Source organism: Anabrus simplex, chromosome 9 (genome assembly GCF_040414725.1).
Source record: "Anabrus simplex isolate iqAnaSimp1 chromosome 9, ASM4041472v1, whole genome shotgun sequence".
NCBI classification, from domain to species: domain Eukaryota; kingdom Metazoa; phylum Arthropoda; class Insecta; order Orthoptera; family Tettigoniidae; genus Anabrus; species Anabrus simplex.
In genome coordinates, this window is record NC_090273.1 from 69,749,830 (window position 1) to 69,766,305 (window position 16,476).

The following is a 16,476-nucleotide window of genomic DNA, read 5'->3' on the forward strand; positions in this document are numbered from 1 at the left end:
TGTCAGACCTAAGACGAAACGCTGGTTAATAGAGCAAACGCCGGAAAAGCCATCCATCTAATTTTTGATCTGACTACATTGATGGTCGCTATCTTGATGTATTTGGTTGCTGGTCGCTAGGGATGGCAGTTTTAAAAAAAATACCGATATATCGATATTTCGATATATTGAAAACTTATATTCGATAATTGATATTTATTGCACATAATATATCGGTATATTCAAGCGATATCGATATATCGTAACCCAAGAGTAACTACAATATCATCACCAGATCTCAATGCATATATATCAATATTGGTTTATTCTGCCTGTGCACGCGACTGGTTGGTTGAGTTTATCTTGCTACTGGAATTCGCGGTTTAATTATCCATCAACGGCTGCTAATTTCAGATGACCACTAGCCTGCACGGTTGCTAGGGTTATACTTCCATAACACAAATTTTCATTCACCCGCAGCCACAAGACAGCAGTCGAGGCATAGATCCTGAATAAATAGCTTTTTTAGAGTGAAAGAAGTAGTGTCAGTAATGCTTGATGTTCATATAAACCTCGTAAATTAGTAGAAATGGCTGAAAATAGTTAAGAATATGATGCAGCATCTACCGTGCAAGTATTTATGGTTTTATCATTGCATTGATAGGATAAACAAGGAAGAGGAAAGGAAGCGGCCGTGGCCCTTAACTTAGGTACCATTCCGGCATTCGACTGGAGGAGAAGTGGGAAACCACGGAAAACCACTTCGATGATGGCTGAGGTGGGAATCGAACCCACATCTACTCATTTGACCTCCCGAGGCTGAGTGGACCCCGTTCCAGCCCTCGTACCACTTTTGAAATTTCGTGGCAGAGCCGGGAATCGAACCCGGGCCTCCGGGGGTGGCAACTAACCACACTAACCACTACACTACAGAGGTCTTACCACGCTTACGTCTCTTGGTTAACTGTTTTGTTGAAACATTCAAATTTACGTGCAAACCAGATTCAGAATGACATAAAATCAAATGAAATGTTCCAATCATTTAGTAATACATAGAAGCAGATTCGAACAAATCAAAACATTGTTGATGGCTTCAAGCATGCTGCACATTTTAATGGACTTAAATTCTTAGCTGCCGCCTTACCTTATAAAGTAAGGAATCAATCAAATTCGGAATTATATACAAACAAATTAAAAGTTTTAATCATTCAGTATTATGTACAGATAGATACAAACAAATTAAATATTTCTTGATGTCTTCAAACAAGTTGCATATTGTTAATAGATCCCCGATTTATAGAACTTCAATATAATTTCAAATCCTTGTATTTTGGAAAAGAAATAATTTTATATCGAGATATATCGCTATTTTGTTTTGATAGTAGGATAATATCGGCATGTCGATATCGAATGAAATATCGATATTTATTATATCGGAACGTCCCTAGGTGTTATCGATGCCTACGAGATAAGTAAAGGCCTCAGCATGCACGGTCTCTTCAAGTACTAAATTGACAAAGTAGCAGCAGTTCAAATATCACCGCTGGATGTGAGGTTTTCCCTCCATTCCTCAGCACGATTCCAATTGGCATTACGATAATAACTTGCACATAAAAGCACATTACAAATATAAAACATTGCGTTTTGAGTAGGAAAGTGATATTTCTATGACGTTTAATGAAGAAAAATAAACGTATCACCAAGTAATTCAAGATGAGCTCATACGAATCAGGTAGTATAATTGCAACCGGAAAGTACACATCCTAATAAAAATGAAAATACTTCATAGTATATTTTAAAACACTGCAGTATTCACAGAGCCTTCGTCGATGAATGCAGAGTGGGTCTCGGCCCACAAGTGGCCACGGCTGGTCCGTGGTCCAACAGCTCTGCACTCCGACCGGCCAACCGAGCAGAGGAAGGGTGGCTCTTCGTCTCTGTATTCGGTAGACTGGACAGGGCTGGACCTCACGGCTGGTCTCCACTGTCGGTTTTCCTGAGAATGGTTTTACGTGGTTTTCCATTCTCCTGCAATAAGGCAAATGCTGGGAGGGTTCCTAGTATAGGCCACGGCCGCCAACCCCCTCACCATCTCCGAGCATCTCCTTCGCCGTAACAAATCTCCCGGCCTCACAGACAGCGTCACCATCTAAGAGGCCCGCCTCCTCCTTCAGGGGAGGAATTAAAACATTTTAGTATTAGTACGTAACCTAGTCTTGCCATGCAAATACCCTGAAAAAAAGTGTTGGCATTGATTGCGACTAGTTTTAGTAGAAATGCTAAAACACGTGCTTTCAAAATGTTCACTACATACTACAGACTTCGAGGAAGGTTGCCACATGCTATTTTTCTCGTCACCGCGACATGACATAATTAAGACCCATTTTTCTCGTAGTTCCACATTTGCTCGTGGAAATAAATGCCACTATCTTTCTGAAGTTTACTTTTGCAGAATGGTGCACAGCAATAAACCATTGTTTATCACGCGCAATAAACATCTTGTGAATAGAATGTTTACAATAAATACTCTCTCGGCTCTTGTATATTTATCAATATGCACAAAACATTTTCTTAATGTAAATCCACAGCCTGTTTAGAGTCATTTGACCGGGTCAGCAATGGAACGAATTAAGCCCCATCTAGCGACGAGAATAGGAAATTTCCCGGCTGCCGAAGCCTGTCGCATTCCTCTGGGGCAATGATTAATGAAATGATATTTGAGAGTGTTGCTGGAATGAAAGATGGCAGGAAAAACCGGAGTACCCGGAGAAAAACCGGTCCAGCACAAATCTCATATGGAGTGACCGGGTTTTGAACCACGAAACCCAGCGGTGAGAAGTTGGCGCGCTGCCACCTGACTCGCGGAGGCTTCTATTTTCATAACTTTACGTTTAAATATAAACCATATACTCATCACAAGCTGAATACACAAATCAACCCCTTTTATAATGAATTTTAAGGCTTATCTCATCTAAACTTACCTTTTTCCTTCACAGTTTCCATATAGTCTGTGTTGTTAAATGGTGGAGGGCTAACACGAAGTCTAGCGGTGACTCTAGAACTAGAACGTATTTCGCGCTGTGTAAACTGCCATGCGGAGGCAACTGTGTTACATATTCCATCGTTTGTATTCGAATTATAGTCCGGCCTACCAGAGGCTCAGAGCAAGGTATTGATTAGATTGGATATTTCCAGGTTGCAATTCCACCTTCACTAGCACCATCTCTTGCAGAATTATCGGCGTTCTCTAGTGCGGATGTTGTTAATGAAAATAATAATTCAAAGAAAAACGATATATTAATGGAAAAACCGATATATTATTCGATAAATCGAATCAAAATTTCGATATCGATATATCGATAAATCGAAAGGAAAATATCGGTATTTCATAAAAACCGATAAATCGTTGCCATCCCTACTGGTCGCCCATTTCTCACATTTCTCCCAGCATCACAAGAACTGCATGTTGCTTGTGGGGAACACCCTAACAATTTCTTAGGCTTCAGTACACTTGTCATCATATACGCTTTTATTACAATGAGTTCACCACTCCGAAAGGCATTTTAGAGCTACTGCCAGCCGAAACTTGTAGGCCACTCATAACATGGAGAACAGATGCCTTTTGTAGCTGCTTCTCTGGAGTACAGACGCTTCAGTTGATATGCGGTTCCAGTGGCATTTCCTCTCTGAGGGCCCATTTCCCTTCTATAAAGACTCCTCCGCCCGTAGCCGTTGGTCCTTAGAGTGGGTCAAGCTATTTACCGCTGCCCAACACTCGGCGTGGAGACACTGGCTGTATGGTTTACTCCATTACCATAGCAGATTTAAGTGGGCCAGACATTAAAAACCAACGCTTCAACTCCCCATCTTCATCATCATCATCATCATCATCATCATCATCATCATCATCATCATCATTTTACAGCTCTTGTTTCCCAGGTGTGATGTACAAGGGCTCGTCACTTCTTCATGTCAAAGTATAGTTTCTGTTCCTCTATATCCTCCCACTTGGCATTCATTTTGCTGACCTCTGTGTCTATCCATCGATTCTTTGATCTCCCAACTGGCCTCTCCCCTTTCACTTCTCTGTCAAAGTAACCCCTTTTGTGTTCTTGTTCCGTCCATCCTCATAACATGTCCAAACCATTGTAGCCTGTGTCTTCCTAAAAGCTTGGTAACAGGTATTTTGATGCCAGCCTCCTTCCTGTTTGCTTCATTTAAAATCTTGTCCTTCCTGGTCCTTTTGTTCATTGTTCTGATGAAGTTCATTTCTGTTGCCTTATTATGCAGGGTACATGTTTCGAGTTCGTATGTGAGAATAGCAATGAAGTAGGTATAAAACATGGTCAATTTTGCTTTCTGGAGTATTTTATCATCCCACAGTAAATATCTCACTTGAAAATAAAATTCAGAAGCTTTCTGAGTCATTAAGTGTTTCTTGGTGTACTGCATTATTTTTTGAAATGATACTTCCAAGGTATTTGAAGTTAGAAACAGACTCTAATACAGGTCCCTCAAGGAAAATTTTTGAATCTGTGCTTTTTCTGTTCATAGTCATTTCAACCATTTCAACAGTTTTTGTTTTACTGATGTTTAGTCCATATTCTTTAAACTTGCCATTCCAAAGATTTAGTTTCTCCTGTACTTCTTCTTCAATTTCTCCCCAGATCAGAAGATCATCTGCAAGTTTAATTTCTGCATTTCTTCCTGTCTCCCTTTTTATACAGGAGGGTAATGATACCTTTCACCAGTCGTCTGGTATCCTGTTCTCTTCCCAGATGACAGAGAGTACTCTATACAACCATTGTATGCCTTATGTTCCAGCTGCCTTTACCATGTCAGCAGTGAGGCCATCAAACCCTGGGATTTTAGCATTTCTCATGTTCTTCAGTTGAGAGTCCACTTCTAGCCATGTTAGCTGATGTTGTGCTCCATCACTTGCACTTAAGCTGCAGTTTTCAGTGGTATCATTTTGAAGACTTTCTCCATTTAATTAAGTATTGAAGTAGTTCTTCATTTTTTCTCTGATGCCTTGATCTGTTTTCACCAGGTTCGTGTCATCTACAGTATCTCCAGTGCAAGGATATTGCCATGCTCACTTCTCCTGTTCTTGACTACTCTATAAAGCAACTTCCTTTTACTTTCACAGTCTTCTTTTTAGCCTGTTAGTTAACTCGTCCCAGCAGTTTTCCTTTTCTTTAACCAGTCGCTTCACAAATAGCTTCTTGTTCCAGTACTCGTGTGCCAGGTACTGAAGTTCATCTTCTTGGTGGCCCGATTTCTGTTTTTTGTTATCTAGCCTCTTCTTTGCTGCATTTCTTTCTTTCACATCAGTTTTCACCCTCTCATTCCACCATGATGTTTCTTTCTCCCTGGATATTGCACTTGTCTTTCCACGTAGTGATTTTGCTCCTGAAATCAGCGTGTTCTTGAATGAGAGCCACTCTTCTTCTACTCCTCATTTTTTGGTAATTTGGTTGAGATCTTTATTTGGTATTCTTCTTTCTTCCCATCATTTCCTAGCAACCGGGTCTTTATCTTTGGCATTTTCTTGCACTTGGCATTCTGCAGATGGACATTTCCCAATGTGCGCAACAATGGCCAGTGGTCACCATCAAGACTTTCACTTGGAATAACCTTAACATCAGTGATGAACTGGCTAGCACATCTATCAGTTATTATATAGTTATCACTGTTCTTGGCTTCCCATCCCAACTGTAGCATGTGATTTTATGTCTGTCTCTCTTCTGAAACCAAGAGTTTTGTATGTTCAAGTTATTCCATGCACAGAAGTCTATCAGGTTTCCTCCCTCCTGGTTTCTGCCAACATAGCCATGGGGCCTATGATGTCTTTGCAGCCTTGCCTATCTGTCCCAACTTGAGCATTCAGGTCTCCCATAATTGTGATGTTGTCTTCCTATATTTGGTCCTCTAGATCAACAAGGAACTGATCTTTTTCATCTGCAGGGCAGCCTGCCTGTGGGGCATATACTTGGAGAATAATATGGAATACCTGGCCAACAAGCAATTTCATTTTAATGATTCTGTCACTCATATAACTGATGTCTGCCTGCACATCAACAACTTTGTGGAGAATGAAAGCAACTCCATTTCTAGCTTCATTAGGGTTCCCATTCCAGTACAATATATAACCATTTTATACGGTTTTCTTTCCTGTGCCTTTCCATTTCATCTCACTCAACCCTAAAATCCCAAGTGTGCATCTGTCCATGAGGTCTACAATTTTGCATTTACCAATAAGGGTGAGGATATTGAGGGTTCCAGTTCTGAGCTGTTTCTTCCTGTGTAATTTTGATCTCTTCCTGCATCTCCGATGAGCTTCGGTTTGTTAGCCATCATAAGTTCGTGAGTTGCATGAAGAGTTGTTGTCATGTCTGGTAATTTTAATACTTTTACATCCAAGGCTTGTTTTGGTTTTGAAAGCAAGAAACTCATCAACTATGTTCAGCTGACTTGCTAGGCCTAACACTGTAGAGGATTTTCTTTTGAGGTTATCTCCCTTAGCCATTGGGAGTCCCCTGTCACATCTCTAAGGCAGCAGCATTTTGGTGAATTTGTGTGTCATTTCCTACACAAAGGCTTCACCAAGTCTCCTAAGGAAGAAATCCTCTGCCCTTAGCCGTTGATTCTTCTTAGTTTGTCGGGTTTGATACTGGCCGCCCAACCCTTGGCAAGACAGTCACAGGTAGTACCGTCTACTGTCACATACGGTAGCAGGGTGTTCCTGACCTGAAAGAGGAAGGATTCAACTAACATTTGTTATAGAAAGAGTATACTCTCAATAATATGTTGATAATTCTTTTCTGCAAATTTTTCATATTTGTTTTTCTGGTGGTTTTTTGCATTTTTCAGTATACTGTTGTAATTTTATAGGGGTTGCCTGGCCGAGGCAGTAAAGGCATGCTTGGTTCACCCAAAAGGACATGGGTTCAATTCCCTGTCAGGAAGTCTAAAAATTTAAGAAAAAGATTTCCACTTCCGGAAGTGCATGTGGCCCTAAAGTTCACTCAGCCGACACTGCTTTGTTGTTATTTTATAACTTCTAGTGGAAAAGGTTTCTTGTGCTTGCTCTCTTGTGCTTTTCAAACCTTTTAATACTCTTCTCTCATGTTTATCTTTAGAAATGGTAGTTATAGGTTTTGCTGTACCTGCACATACATGACATAAAATGCAGTCATGTAAAAATGAAGCATTGTTTCCATATCACTTTTGGAAAGCTTTTATTCATGTGCTCAATAGTACGTTTTCTCACTTAACATATTCTCTTCCCTTGTCCCTTGCTGAAATGTTTTAACGAGGTTTTACTGTACTGTAATAGGATAAATACAATGATTGGCAGGGAATGGGAAGAGGGAGCAATAGTTAAAGGGACTAACATAAAAATACAAAAGTATCAGGTGTCCACAATTATATATAAGTAATAATAATAACAACGTAAATGTTTCCACCTTTTCAATACTAAAATATATTCACAAAATTATAAATTACACGGTACTAGTTTCGACCCATCTAGGGGTCATCATCAGCCGTATTGGAGCAAAGATCATTTTCTTAGGATTGTTGTTATTATTATTACTTATATATTATTCTCAGTTCAATACGGACCAAAAACATGAAATTCATAACCATCAATGTCCACAATTAAACTGACGGTGTTCATCGCGGCACATCACAGGCTGTAATGAGAGTAGGAGTCTGAAATTTCATAGATATGCTAAGTAAGCAATGCGCTCGCAAATTATGCCACAAAAATTATTAGTTCCAAGTCTTGCCACCAGACAAAAATATGGTGCTGCAAGCAGTCAGAACATGCAATTTTCAGGGACTAGCATCAAAATGTTCTTCCGGTAGAATTGTGTTGTGTCAGCTCCTTTGTTGTTGCAGGAACAACCATTGCATTCAACTTACGTGAGTGTATGGTGTGGTCTTACAAACTCCTTCATTCTTGGTCCGTTCTTCTTTGAGGAGATAACTCCTCGTGGGCCTGATAGGTGTACAGCGACATCTGCACATTATAGGGACCTCCTTGTGCAACATGTGATTCCACAGCTTTACAGGAACACAACTGTGACTACACCATTATTTTCAAGCAAGATGGGGAAACACCACGTCGTTCACCAGGTGAAAAATTTACTTTGAGGAACCTTCAGTAACGACCGCATCATCTCTGGGCATTTTCCAGATGTGTGACCTTCAGTATCCCCTGATCTAGATCGATGTGATTTCTGGTCATATCTGGTCTCTGCCTGATCTAAAGGCTAGCATACAACGATACGTCGCTCTGATTTTACCCGATTTACTGTGTGCAACTGTTGACCATGCCGTGTTATGGATGTAGCATTTTGCTGAATTGGGAGGTTATTTCAAACAGTGTTTGTAACCAGAAATCCTAATAAATGTGCCAGAATCACCATTTTCATGCATTTGATCTTTTATATCTTTTTCTCTGATCCTACCACTGCTTACAGCGGCATACTTTCACCTGGTGGCATGACTTGGATTTAATCATTTTTGTGACATAATTCGCAAGCACATTGTGTAGTTAGCACATTTATGAAATTTCAGACTCCTATGATCATTACAGCCCGTGATGTGCGTGCTGAACACCACCAGTTTATTTGTGCACATGTTTATACATTGCCATCTTCAAACAGATGGGCTCTCACCTCGTCAGTCTCAGTTCCTCTACATCATCTCTTCTCAGCTGCTGAAAAGCTTATTACTGCTTCTCAGCCTCATGATGAGGGCAGGTTTCAACTCTCATTGAGGGGCTGTTATGTTTCAGCTATTATGTGTTCCTTTCCATTACTTGAACTGGTTGGATCTCTTTATAAGAAATGTGGTAAAGTACAATTAAATAGTAAATTTGGCTTTAATTTTTTTTTTTTTTTTTTCAGAAGTGCCCACATCCAGATGGGTATTTTCCTGTTGTGGGCCAGTGTGGTACATACATCATATGTCAGAACAATCACTTAGAGGTTCACTACTGTCCTTCTAACCTTCACTTCAACTTCCTGCTCCGCATGTGTGATAAGCCCAGTGGAGCTCAATGTAACATAACGGTAAGTCGACAGTCTTGTATCAGTTGTAATATAAGCATTAATCTCCTCATTACCCCTAGATCTGGAAACTGTTGAATATTCGACTCTTTGGTCCCTGCTGTAGTGGCACTGTCAAATATTCAATATATTCATATTTCATCATATAATTTCCTCAGTTCTTCAACAGATGTCATGACAGTTTATGTTTTGTCATTCTCTATTTCCACAGCAGCCATAGGTTGTTTCATTTATAGTAACAACCTCTTTGGGCGCAATTTTATGGAAATAAATGAGTGCATTTTTCTGACCATCTGTTTGAGCACCACTGCTGCAGTATTTGTAAACAAACCTTCATGGGTTCTGCTTTGCTGTTCTATTTAATTTTATAGCATAGTTTTCCATTCGGTGCCAGTTATTTATTTATATGTATAACTTATAACAAAAAATGCTTGTCAATAGACACTAAAATCCAATGCTACAAAACTGTAACTTTAAGCAAAACCACTTACACTTGCAAAACCTTGTTCCAAATTAAAAATGAAAGGAGAACTGATCAGCTCCTCAAAACTGAAGGAAGAATTATTAGAACTTGCATAAATAAAAAGTACCAGGTTGAAGAGGTCTGGATAATCCTCCCCAATGAAACTGTCTATTAAGAGACTGATCCAGTTACCGGCACAATGAAGAAGAAAATAATCTCTTATTTCTTTCACATCTTATGATTACCATAAAACAGGATTTTATGACAACGAGTGATGAGAAACCTGGGAAAGAAGACAGGAGGGCATTGGATCAAAGAAATTCAAGAGAATCTCAGAACAGTGGGATCTGAAATTACAGATCCAGAGAACAAGAATAAAATTACCACCCTTCTTAAGAATCACAAATTTTCAACTGAAATGATGCAGAACTAAGAACACTGCGATCAGAATGAATGAAGAAGTACTGAGCAGATAAGAATTAAACTGTAGAACCTTCAAATAAATAAATAAATAAATAAATTTATTATAAATAATAAATTATTATTATTATTATTATTATTATTATTATTATTATTATTATTATTATTATTATTATTATTATTATTATTATTATTATTTTGCCGGGCTGAATAGCTCAGACGGTTAAGGCGCTGGCCTTCTAACCCCAACTTGGCAGGTTCGATCCTGGCTTAGTCCGGTGGTATTTGAAGGTGCTCAAATACAACAGCGCTGTGTCGGTAAATTTACTGGCACGTTAAAGAACTCCTGCGGGACTAAATTCCGGCACCTCGGCGTCTCCGAAGACCTTAAAAAGTAGTTAGTGGGACGTAAAGCAAATAACATTATTATTATTAGTAAAATAATAATATACCGGGAGTGGTTAGGAGCGTGCAGCTGTGAGCTTGCATCCGGGAGATAGTGGGTTCAAATCCCACTGCCGGCAGTCCTGAAGATGGTTTTCCGTGGTTTCCCATTTTCACAATAGGCAAATGCTGGGGCTGTACCTTAATTAAGGCCACAGCTGCTTCCTTCCCATTCTTAGGCCTTTCCTGTCCCATCGTCGCCATAAGACCTATCCGTGTCGGTGCGACGTAAAGTAACTAGCCATTTCTAATTTTTTCTCAACAATAATAATAATAATAATAATAATAATAATAATAATAATAATAGTAATAATAATGTTATATGATTGATTATTGTTAGTACAGTGTGTGTCTTAAGTATGGCATATTCATTACAGAAAATAGTGATGAAGTATGGTGAAATTTGTTGGGGGAAAAAATTGATGGATCCGACTTTAGGATATTGAGAATGAACCAAAAGATTCTGAGTCAGATTCGGAATGTGTTTCAGTTATTTCTTCACATCAAATATCGGAAAGTGAAAGTGATGATGACCAGCTTTAGAGTGACCTATCATAACGATGTGGCCTGAGGTCACTCCTAAGCAAGGCATGCCAATATATTCTCCGTAATATTTTCAAGAATATACCTGTGAGAGTGATGAAAGTTTTGCTAGTGAATTATAAGTATATAATTCACAATCTATATATCTAAGTTAATTTTATTATTCTGAATTTAGGAATTACACTTTTAGAACTGGCTGTACATTTTTCTAGTCAAAACATTCATGGAATCTCGTGTCAGCTCGCCAACCCTCAGTGTGTGAGCTTTACATAGATACATACAACTTTGTAGATTTATTTCATACCTTATGGATAATCTGTATTTTATTTTGACAAGTAAAAGCTGCCAAATATGGCTGCCACCACAAGATTTAACATTGCCAGTTCCGGAGTTAACACATTAATGACCGAGGAGTTCATTGTTGGTTCTCGGTGCTGCGGAACAGGACAGTTTATCTGATGTTCTGCAAAGTTATTAGAATGTAGGCATCGGTGGTGACAATGAGTACATTTTTCATGCTGTGGACCAAGAGAAGAGTATCTAGCATAAGATGTAGACTTGAACAAAATGTTGTATAATGTTTATATTACTTGAAATAAACTAATGACACGTGCTGAAAAGTTATGCTAGTAACTGAGCTTTGAAATGATGGACCATTTGGGACTGTTCTGGTTGTAGAAGAGTTTGAATGAGTTGTAATATTATATTAATTATTTCATTTTTCTTGTAAATATCTTTCTAAAATTCAGCCTTGTCTTATACTGTTTGTGAGACTATTTTATATTCAAACCTATAATGTATGTTTTGTTATCAAAGTATAGCTTCATGATGAAGAAATAAGAAGTACCGGTATTTGTCTAAAACTTATGTCAGCCCTGAAAATGGTTTTCCGTGGTTTCCCATTTTCACACCAGGCAAATGCTGGGGCTGTACCTTAATTAAGGCCACGGCCGCTCCCTTTCCAACTTCCAGCCCTTCCCTGTCCCATCGTCGCCATAAGACCTATCTGTGTCGGCGCGACGTAAAGCAGCTAGCAAAAAAAAAAAAAAAAAAAAAAAAAAAAAAAAAAAAAAACTTATGTAATTCATGCCAAAACACAGTAGAGCTATTCTAAGAAACAAAGGACATCACATCAAATATTATCATCTTTCTGTAATTACAGAACTGATTTTCTGTAGTTTTTATTGCTTTTATAGAGGATCTTTTTCCTATATCTTGTTCCCCCCTGTTGGGTGGGAAGGGCCGAGCAATAGAATAACTGAATGGAAATTCTAGGTTCCCATGGAGGGAGTCAGATATTTTTCCACCAATAGAGCACATCAAAAATCAGATAAAAAATTAGATGTATGGCTTTTCAGGCGTTTGCTCTATTAACCAGCGTTTCGTCTTAGGACTGACACTAGACTCATCAGAGTGGGATGTGTCAGAACCTACCCACTGACACTGGGGTGTATGCAGGTGAACTTCATTCATTCACAAGGTTAGTTCACTCCCATCACCAGAGTGGTGTATGGCCGGGCCACCCGTTAAACGTGTAGCTCTTTGGCCGTATATGAAAGAAAAAGATCCTAGAATAATGATAGTGTCAGGGGTATGTGTTGTACATGCCGTATAAAGGAGTTTATTATTGAACCGGCGCAAGGACACCGCGACAACAAGCCGGGACCCAGGGAGGACCCGCAAAGCATCCCGCGCAGGCAAACCCCCACAAACACCAGAGGAAGAATGATGAGAAATTTATTTACATATCGACGTATCTTGGGCGCGCAAATCGGAAAAAGACACTTGATACATAGAGTTACAAATCAGTTCACATATTTTGGGCTGGTACGAAGGAGGGGTTCGGCGTAAAGGTGGAGTAAGGAGTAGGGTAGCATTGTGACATGAGATAATAGAGGGTCGTAAAATTTTACAGGTATTGTGTTGGTACAGGTTGCGGGTTTGGTGAAAAGTTGGAGAACTTGGAGAAAGGAGGGCAAGGGAAGTGTTGCAACATAAAATAATAGAGGGTGGTTGTGATGTTGGTAATGGAGGTAGCAAGAAGGCGAAGAAGGTCTAATATAGGGAGGGACGGCGGAAAAGGTGCTGGTTGAGGAGCAGGAACATAAACCTCTTGCGGGGGTGGGGCGGGTGGCGGGTCTGGATGAGGGCGACGAGGAAAATTGTTGGGAGAATTGAGAGGAGGACAACACACAGTACGGGGTGGGGAACGAGAATGTTCCACATGGTGGTGCCGACGACGGAGGCGGACGCCAGAGGTGATGAGTTGGTGGACGTCTTCATCTGACGGGAGTTGGAGGTGAACCATGATTGTATGATTGTATATACGGAACACACAAAGTGCCGGGACGCCTGCCGAATAGAGTTCCTCCAATATGTCGTGTTCCGTGATGGTAGGATTAACGCCTCGAAGGACACAGCTCAGAGATGGAAGCTGAGGAGCTAGTGTAGCAACGGCTGTCGTCCCGTGAGAGTCAGGCTGTGTGGTTGTTGTCGCGGCAGGAGGGGTAGTAGGGGGTGATTGGGAACTAGGTAGTGTAGCAGGGAGGGAGGTGATAGATGTGAACATGATTAAAGAAGGGTGACTAGTCGTGGTAGTGAGGGGAGAGTTGGATGGGGGCGTACAGGCAACGGTAGTTGTAGTAGGAGTAGTGGTGGATGTGGACGAGATGGTGGTGGAGGGCGGTAGGGGTGGTAGGAGAAAGCAGTGGGAGTAAATACTGAGAGTGGCTGAAGTATTATAATGCAGTTGCTGTAAGATTGGATCCGGAGTATTCACCACTACATGAAGTTGGCCGTTGATGGTCACGCCGCTGGTTAATAGGGCTGCCCGGTCATCTGGATGATGTAGATAAGCCAGAACGTACGGTGAAGGTTGCTTTGTGGAACAATCATGGACCTGGATAACTTTGTGGATGGAGGAGCCAGACTTGTGAAGATACGCGAGAATAAAGTGGTCGTTGTAGGTGATGTCCACGCCAGTGATGAGACAGGTGTACATGTTGGAGCAAAGAGGCGACAGCCAACTAGGCGTCTGCCTGTTTGGTTGTTCTTGGGCCAACTGAGTAGCTGATGAGAAGAGGGCCACCCAGCCGAAAAAAGTGTGGTCACGCGACGTATTGTGGGGTGCAGGTGAACTATTTATCTATCAAATGCTTTCATTCCCCACCCTGAAGGGGTGGGGCGGGCCACCTAGAGGGTGTCGCCCTCTCTCTGGCCAAGAGATGCGGGCGGGTTGGGGAGATGTGGTGGAAGAAGGAGGTGGATAAAGGATATGAAGAGGTAGGAGATGGGAGAGGAATTGTGCCTATGCCTGGGTATTACACAATTGCTTTTATTTAAGTCCTAAGTACATGATACATAAATACATATATGATTTACGAAAGGGTGTGAAGGATAAGGTGGTGTGTAAGGGGGAGAGATGAAGCTTAGAAGGAAGTGCCGGGGTAAAGGTGCAAGGTAAGGAGATGGAGGATGGCTGTCTTGTGATTAAGAGAAGCGATGAGAAGACGAAGGGGTTCAAACGTTGGGAGGGTTGGGGGGATGAAACCAGTTTGAGGAAGGGGAGGACAAACTGGGGAAGATGGGTAAAAAGGAGGAGGATCTGGCCGGGGTCGGCGACGAGGAGAGGTAATTGGGTCGGAGGTTGGGGAGACGAACAGGAGGGTTCCACACGACGGTGATGGCCATATAACTGGATCCCATGAGTGATGAGTCGGTTCACGTCTTTGGGCGTCGGCAGGTGGAGGCGAACTAAAAATGTTGGACCATCAGCGTTGTGTATCCGAAACGCTCGTTGTACGGGTAGTCCTTTCTGGCGGAGGTGAGTAGCGATGTCGTCAGTAGGAATGCTTGGGTCCACACCGCAAGCAACACAGCTGTAGTTATTAGTGCAATTGGGCGACGGTGGTGGTGATGGTGGATTGGCCATGTTTGTTGAAGTCCCAGTGCTTGTTACCTCGGCAGGTGGCTGGGGGGGGTCATACAATGAGGTCTTGGTTGATCAGTGGTGGGAGGGTTGGGGAGTGTAGACATCATAAGGGGTAAAGGATGGGATAGAGTTTTAGTGGTAGTAGGGTGGGTTGGGGAGGTGGATGCAGAGGTGGTGGTAATGGTGGTGGTGGTAGTAGTTGTGGTGGTAACAGGGTTGGTATGACTAGCGAACAACAGTGGCGATGGAGGAGGGGGTGAGGTTACAACGGGCAAAGCAGTTGTAACAGGCGTAGCAGGTTCATCTTCTGGCAACTGGGCTAATATATATGATGGAGTAGAGGTCACTCAGTGTCGGCAGCCACGGATGAGCACTCCGGTTGCTTGGAAGCGATTGCGTTCGTCTTCAAAGGCGAAATACAGAAGTACATCGGGAGATGGGTTGGGGCCATTATAGAGCCATGAGGCACTATGGACGCCGGTCCTGCGGTGCGCAGTCTGGATGTCGTCGTCGGAGAGAGCAAGGTTGACTTCTTCGATGATGCAGGTATATATGGTGGGAGGCCGACTTCCAACGAGGTGTCAGGCCATTATGTGTGTTTGGGATCGGCGGAGTGAAATAGTAGAGGTGTGGAGTCACCCGGCCGAACAAAAGGAGACCTTGCATGGAGAAGTGATGTGTGCACAGGTGAACTTATCAGAAGCCCATTATAAGAGGCACAGTCTGATAACTGCATACGGGAGATAAAACTCCACATTGGAATTAATGTCCGCCTAGCAATTCCGAATGGAAATTCTAGGTTCCCATGGAGGGAATTAGATATTTTTCCACCAATAGAGCATATCAAAATTCAGATCAAAAATTAGATGTATGGCTTTTCAGGCGTTTGCTCTATTAACCAGCGTTTCGTCTTAGGTCTGACACTAGACTCATCAGAGTGGGATGAGTTTTATCTCCCGTATGCAGTTGTCAGACTCTGCCTCTTATAATGGGATTCTGATAAGTTCACCTGCATACACCCCAGTGTCAGTGGGTAGGGTCTGACACATCCCACTCTGATGAGTCTAGTGTCAGACCTAAGACGAAACGCTGGTTAATAGAGCAAACACCTGAAAAGCCATACATCTAATTTTTGATCTGAATAGAATAACTTCCATAGTATCCCTTGCCTCTTGTAAGAGGTGACTAAAAGGGACTCCACGGGCTCTCATATTGGGAGCATGGGTTGGCAACCACAGGGCCCTTAGCTGAGTCTGGGCATCGCTTTCACTTGTGTCAGTCTCCTCTATTTTATCTATCCTGTCTGACCTCCTCTTGGTCAACTCTTATTCTCTTCTGACCCCCATGGTTTTAAGTTTGCAAATCCGAGGAATTCATTCATGATCATGTCCTTTGTGGCCCTTGTCTTTGTTTGGTCGATACCTGTTCTTTTTGAAGTGTTGGACCCCTTCCATTTTTTCCCTCTGATGTCAAAGAAACTAGCTCTTTATCAAGATTTAAGGTCGCATGCCGAGACTACCTGCTGAGGACAACTGACTGAATGGTTGACTGGACGGAAGTGAGACAAGAGAAAAGGATACCGAAAATATCAGCAGAAGAAGGGGAGAGAAGATGAA

General features: G+C 41.6%; 1 protein-coding gene across 1 annotated transcript in view; it reads left to right on the forward strand.

The window, feature by feature from the left end:
* The window catches only part of LOC136880865 (uncharacterized), a 117,907-nt gene that overhangs the window by 98,750 nt on the left and 2,681 nt on the right, over nt 1–16,476 (forward strand). The window contains exon 10 of the mRNA XM_068229154.1: nt 8,898–9,062. Coding sequence (XP_068085255.1) covers nt 8,898–9,062 — 165 coding nt within the window. The remainder of the gene's footprint in view (nt 1–8,897; nt 9,063–16,476) is intronic.